This window comes from Lepeophtheirus salmonis, chromosome 5, assembly GCF_016086655.4.
Source record: "Lepeophtheirus salmonis chromosome 5, UVic_Lsal_1.4, whole genome shotgun sequence".
Taxonomy (NCBI): Eukaryota; Metazoa; Arthropoda; class Copepoda; order Siphonostomatoida; family Caligidae; genus Lepeophtheirus; species Lepeophtheirus salmonis.
The window spans coordinates 20,975,447-20,982,056 of record NC_052135.2 but is presented as its reverse complement, the minus strand read 5'-3'; the positions used below and the strand labels follow the sequence as shown (position 1 = coordinate 20,982,056).

The 6,610-nt window shown below is 32.9% G+C and overlaps 2 protein-coding genes across 2 annotated transcripts; both read right to left on the bottom strand.

Annotated features, from left to right (window-relative positions):
- Positions 1-4: 4 nt before the first annotated feature.
- Positions 5-2,475, bottom strand: LOC121117195 (DNA-binding protein Ewg). Its single transcript, XM_040711545.2, has 6 exons — positions 2,253-2,475; positions 1,891-2,091; positions 1,695-1,819; positions 1,048-1,641; positions 681-975; positions 5-618 (listed from the first exon to the last, which is right to left on the bottom strand). The coding sequence occupies exons 2-6, from the start codon at positions 2,078-2,080 to the stop codon at positions 359-361; spliced, it is 1,464 nt and encodes a 487-aa protein (XP_040567479.1). The 5' UTR covers positions 2,081-2,091; positions 2,253-2,475; the 3' UTR covers positions 5-358.
- A 590-nt stretch (positions 2,476-3,065) lies between these two features.
- Positions 3,066-5,488, bottom strand: LOC121117193 (U3 small nucleolar ribonucleoprotein protein MPP10). The gene is made up of 3 exons (XM_040711542.2): positions 5,249-5,488; positions 3,851-5,183; positions 3,066-3,784 (listed from the first exon to the last, which is right to left on the bottom strand). The coding sequence occupies exons 1-3, from the start codon at positions 5,420-5,422 to the stop codon at positions 3,165-3,167; spliced, it is 2,127 nt and encodes a 708-aa protein (XP_040567476.1). The 5' UTR covers positions 5,423-5,488; the 3' UTR covers positions 3,066-3,164.
- Positions 5,489-6,610: the final 1,122 nt, after the last annotated feature.

The following is a 6,610-nucleotide window of genomic DNA, read 5'->3' as shown; positions in this document are numbered from 1 at the left end:
TATATGGTTTTTTAAAAAGTACCTTTTTTATTGAATAGATTTTGTTTTAAACTATCTTATAAATGTAAATAGAATTATTGTTATGTTGGTGTTACATGATGATAATAAGTCTCAAAAAGGGAAGGTCTAATCAGGTACATGAAGCTTTTAAGTTAAAAACTAACTTAAAATAATTAATATAATGAGAATTTAAAGCAAATAATGTACATTTGCATTATGTGACTAGATACATAGACATTACTAGAAAAAGATTATTGAACTTGTACTGAATTCCACTATATTCAAGTGCTTCAAGCATAAGCATTTCAGATAAAGTGCTTTCATCTTTCTTTTTACTCTCGGATGTGATTTTTTAAATTTAATTTTGCATTTTCCTACTTATAAATTGTGATGGGGAGCTGTTTGCCTCTTGAGTTGATGAATTTTCCACAGGAGTGATTGTTAAGGAAGGACCTGGATCAACTTTAGTTACTATGCCACGTAGATTAGTAGAAGGAGTAATTTGTATTGGACCACCAAGTAATGTTCCCTCACCGTTTTGCATATTTGTGACTACTGCTTGATACATATTAGCTGACACTGGAACGGTGATGATACCACCAACGGAAACTGGATATGCTGAAATGAAATTCATAATCTTACAACTAGGTACATATTATATGGAAACGAGATATGCTTACTATGCCCATCATCACTTGTTATCAAGATATGTCCATCTTGAGTTTGAAGATCACCTGAAGGCGTTGTGGTTAATTCAATGGTATGAGTTTCTTCTGTTTCTCCACTTGGAGATCCTTCGTTTTTAGTGGAATGTAGGCGTAATTGGTTTTGATCTATTTGTGTGACTGTTTGAACTTGGGCTGTTGAGCCATCCGGAAGCGCTATGACTGGATTAGATGGGTCAACTTGAATGATTGAAACGGTTCCATCGGAATTTGAAATGGTTTGAACCATTGTTGTTGAGTATTGATTCATCTGGGATAAGATATTATAATACATACATTAGTTTCAAGTATAATTGTTATAAGCTAGATTTAAAATATTTACCATAGATGAAGCAGTGGTATTTGTAGTGACTAGTCTTTCTTCATCAATATCATTCTTATCCTCTTCATTATTATCATCCTCTCCATCAAATGACGGAAGTAGATCATCTCTTCCGTGATACTTGTAACAATTTATGACGATTTGCCTTAGAGCATGAGTCCAAGAAACCTTTTGTTTATCATCTTCTTTCCGAGCATCCATTCGTACATTAGCCCATGGAACACCATCAGGCCACCAAACAGGCTTCGTTGCGTCCTTACCCCAACCTGGCTTTCCTCTTCCTGTAGAATATTTTAACATCAATGGAATAAAGGCTCTCAACTGTGCCTGTGTCATCTTTTCAACAGGAGTAGGTATCCCTTCAACAACTAATGGTGGCAGTCCATGTAATGTTGGATCCTCTGGTGGTTGAGGAGGAGTGTGATGCGCTAACGCTGTTTCTAGTTCGTTCATAACAATAGCACGAAGGTTTTTTATTACATCTTCAAGTGGTTTCGCTCCAAATACTCGAAAGTTGTTTTGTTGCTTCCCTGGAGTAGCAATGAGAATGACAGCCTGTTGTCCAACTCGAAGACTAAATTCTTCAATATTCGTCTATAAAAATTTTTTTTTACTAATTTTTAAGAGCATGAAATTGTCAATACTACTTTTAGTTTTCGGAGAAGTCTTGTTTGTTGTCGTTTTCTAATTGATGGATTCGTTTCAAAAGTATGAGATCTTTTTCGTCTTTTTGTGCTGGATATAGCAGCAGCGGCTGCAACTCCAGTGGGTCCTAAAACAACAAGTTAGCATTTAATATGAAAAACATACATATATAAATAAATGGATCATATCAGTAATTACCCGCAGATGCAAGTTGTGAAGCAATTTCATCATTGATTTGATCCATCATATTTTGATCATCATAAGTCTCGGACTCAGGAGATAAAAGCATCTCCTCATCTTCATCATCTGACATATCCAAGTGAGAGGTGACGATCATAGCATTTCCGTCTAAAGAGGTGGTTGTACCAAGAGGAATACCCGAATCCATAAATGATAAATCTACGGATTAGGGGAAACATATTTGAATTCCACTCAATGAGCTAATAGATGGATACTTAAGAAATTGTAAGTGAACTAATAATCTGCGCATGGACAGCAAAAAGAGACTCAGGGAGTTTGCTCAAATATCAACCGGCACATTTTATACGTCTGCGCATTACCTCTGAGGAATCCAAATGACTGATCCTGGAGTAGAACTTAGAGGAAGATCTCAACAAGTAAAAGGAAGCTTTTGGAAAGTGGTAGCAAATTCTGGAGAGATTTTATGGACTTTATTAACAATAAACTTTACTCCTACTAGAAACAGAGGAGTTCAGCCCTATATATACAGAAAATAGAAAGCATAAACGGTGAACCATTTTGAGGGATTTAGAAAAGGGAGTCTTATAATATATTCTATGTATGTATGCAGTACATAAAAAAAGTACACCGTTGCCAGCTGAGATGTTGCTTTTTATATAAATAGGAAAGCCCTTCCCCTCTTTTTTCATTTTTTGAGTCCCCTTTCTTCCTCATATATATAATAAGGAAACATTCGTTTCCACGTATACGGCTGTACTCTACGTACTCACTCTAACTAACTATTTAGGTTGTTATACATAGTCAAGATGACTTATGAACGATAGTAGTTTAGAAGCTAGTACCTAAATAAAATTATATTTAATTGATGGCTTCATGAAAAATAACGTAAAAACCATAACGACATTACAAGTAATTTTATCGATTCTTTCCCTCAAATATAAGACTACTTTATGCAACGAGCATTTCAGAGTTCAAGGTGTAAAAGACAATCACTTGTCTATTTAAGGGTATTTTCGTGAGAGCAAAGTAAGTTTCAGTGGAAATTTGGGTACCTAAAAAGTAAAAAATACTTCAAAATAAATTATACAATGGAGTGATTAACAATGTCTTTCTATATACTAATGTCAAATTTGTTGTAACAAATAAAAAATTGAGTCTATTTAGAAAAAATATATGATGAGCTTGATTAATTTATTTTGAAGAACTATAACATTAAAACATTATCAACATTCATAGTTTCTCTTAAAATAAAAATAAGAAATAAATAGGCACTAAAGTTTAAATTGGGATGATTTCTTCTTATTTTTACTGACAGAGCGAGATGAAGTCTTTTTAGATTCAATTCCTTTCTTAACTTCATTTTGAAGTTTATCAAAGAACGAACTGGAGGATTTAACACTGCTTGAATCATTAGAAAGAATCTTAACATTGTGTCCTTTCTTTTCTGCATCTTTTAATGTCTTTAGAGCCTTTTCCTTAGCATATTTATTACCTAAGCCAGGATTTATATTCTGAACTAATTTTTCTTGTCTTTCGGCTTTGAGCTTTTGAACATGTTTCTTCTTCCTTCGCTCTCTCTTTTTGTCGGTATCTGTTCTTTCATCTTTCCCGATTTCACAATTTTTTGATTTATCAGCAATTTCTTGAGGAGCTAATAGAGTTTCTTCACTAACGCCAATAGGGGCGACTTCTTCCATTTGAAGGGTAGATTTGTTTTTAATAACCTTAATTTCAGCAGACAATGTCTTGGGAACATAATGATAGTGCGTTAAAACATCTAATTTGGCAAATAATGAGTTCATACGCTTTTGAATATCTTCTACTTCCTTAGGGATTTCCATATCATCCTTGTCAAGTATACTGACTTTTTCCTTCTCTTGACTCAATTTTCCTAAAACGAAAAAAGTTTAAAAATGAAATGAAAACGTGGGGGAAAAGTAGTAAGAAATAAAATAACCTTGTTGTTGAAGATACTCCTTTTCGTAAATTTCAGCAAGTGAGAATTTACTTTTTTCCTGGTCTAACATGAGTTTCTTTTTGTATTCATAGGGATCTTTAACAGGTTTAACTTTCCTTTCAACATCATCCCAGGATTTATCCTTGATCCTTTGAAGAATTAACTGCTCCAATGTTTTTGAAACTTCTTCAGTTATGATTGGAGCTTGTTTTGCGACAGTATCAAAGTCCAAATGATCTTGTAACAAAGAATTTTCGGGGCGACTTGTTGCAGATGCTTCCCCCGTCATTTGCCATTCCTTTTCTTTAATAGCTGCATTTTCAAGTTTCTCAATTTTCTTTTTTAGTCTTTCTTGGCGTTGTTCATGACTACTTTTATTTGTAGCCTCATTATCACTAGAATCATCATCATATTCAAATATGTTTAATGGCTTGTTTTCACTATCATCTTGTTTTAAGACTTTCCTTTCCTTCTTACCACTCGCTTTTAACACCTCATTTTCATGACTTATAGACTCATTTTGAAAGTAATCAGAATACATGATTTGATTATTTTCTTTCATGGCATCTTCCTCGTTTTCTTCAAACATATCAACAGGATGATGACTTTTTTCGTCATATTTTCCCGTTTTCTGATCAGTGAACCGCTTATCCTCCATCTCTAAAAACTGTTCCATCTCACTCAATTTAAAAAATTCATCATCCACCTCAGATGAACGCGTTTTGATATTCTTCATGGCATTGGCCAAATATTCATTTGCTTTTGTGTCCATTTCTCTTGTTCTTTTTTCGGCCTCAGTCTCTTCCACAGAATCATCTTCCTTCTCTTCATCCTCATCATCGGTTTCAACATTTTCGAAAAGAGGTAAATCATCCCCATCAGAGTCTGACATATTTTGAAAGTCTGGATCATTGAATATCTCTGATTCTTCGTCATCTTTAACATTTTCATTTGGTATGTCGTCCTCTTCCGACTCTGAAATGTCGGGATCTTCTGATATTTCAGCCTCTTGATCGTCCTCCTCGTCTTCATCATCACTCTCATCAAATGAAACTTCATCCTCAATGGAAAAGGATACTTTTTTCACACGTGGCGTTTTCGTAGTCCCCGATTCGTCTGAGGTGTCATCTTCACTCAGGGAGTCTTCAAGAGCCTTTCTTTTGAGAGGTACCTCATCTCCCAGAAGGACACTTGCTCGTTTCCCTAGTTGAACCCCTAATTTAATTCCCGTTATTTCCTTAATCCATTTATCAAGTTTAAAACCATTTTGAAGCTGAACTCCAGCCCAAATTTGTTCTTCATCAAATTCGTCAGCGATTAATTTATCCAAAGTCTTCATCAAGGGAAGAAAATAATATTTAATAATGATCTTTATTTTAGATAATGAGGGGCGCATACCGAATTGTCATCTTCTTGCAGTGATTCCTCCTCAAAAGCTTTAACTCCATCATAGAGGGCTTTAACCGATTGTTTCAGCTCTGAGAATAGAGATTGATCTTTTTTCAAGTATCGAACCGGCTTTTTCGTAACTTCATTGAAATGGAGTAGAGTATCCTCCAGAATTCCGTCCATGCTGCCCAACAATTGTCAAATGACAATTATACGTTGTTGACTGTTGACAATTTAATAGTAAAGCAAGAATCGACAGTTGTCTCACAATTTATTTATATTCTCTCCAAAAGGTGTATGCCTCATAAAAATATGTGGAATTTCTTTTATTTAACCACGTTGTTTTTGTTTATTATTGTCATTATATTTATTTGAAAATTTGAGATGTGCTTTTTTATCTCAAGTTTGAGTTCAATTTCACTACAAAACTAACCCCTCTATATATTTTAGAATGAATATAATACATAACCTATGAGTTATTAATTATACTGTCTATAGTATCTGTCTAAGATATTACTTATTAGATAGTATAAGAACTCATTGATATAACCCTATATTTTTTTTTGAAGGAAAACAAAAATTTAATACATCTTAAGCTTAAAACTAAGAATACGGAGTCAATTAAAATGTACCATGACAATTAATTATTAACATTACAATTAAACGATCTCATTCATTACATAGAGACAGTATCTAAATAATTGATGATAGATTAAGAAAAAATGATGAAGTAATCTATGATTTTATTAAAAAAAAATTTATTCATTTGCTCCATCGGGTTGTTTTTTGTTCATCTATTTTCGTTCTAGTTATTTAATTGAAATTGGGGAGTACAAATATTAATTAAACATATGTATATATTATTATCAATCACTTATGATGAGACAAATGAGTTTTTTATTATAGTTTCTGTAATAATTGTTATGACTGAAAGATATTAATAAAACGTAGAACATATTAGACGGGACTAGTAGTTGCACGGCTGAAAAAGATAGGTATGCTAAAAACGTTGTAGAGGGCACTTCAAACACACAAAAAGGAGATAGGAATCAATCCTGAATTTTTATGTAATATTAATTCAAATCACGGATAATGGTTTATATTTCCGAAGTGGTACTTTCAATACATTTTCCACTTTACTCAATTCAATTAAAATTCTCATCTATTACCTGACAAAATTTCATGAAAGCTAAGACTTACCATATTTGAGCAATTTAACTATCCAATTTATAACTTTTACAATTTTAGTTACAATAACTTTTATAGTTGCAATTAATATTAATTTTTGATAGATAATTATTTATATTTGTGAAAATATATTATGTAGTTTAATGTATGTGCTTCAATTTTTTGTTGTTTAATTATTGTAAT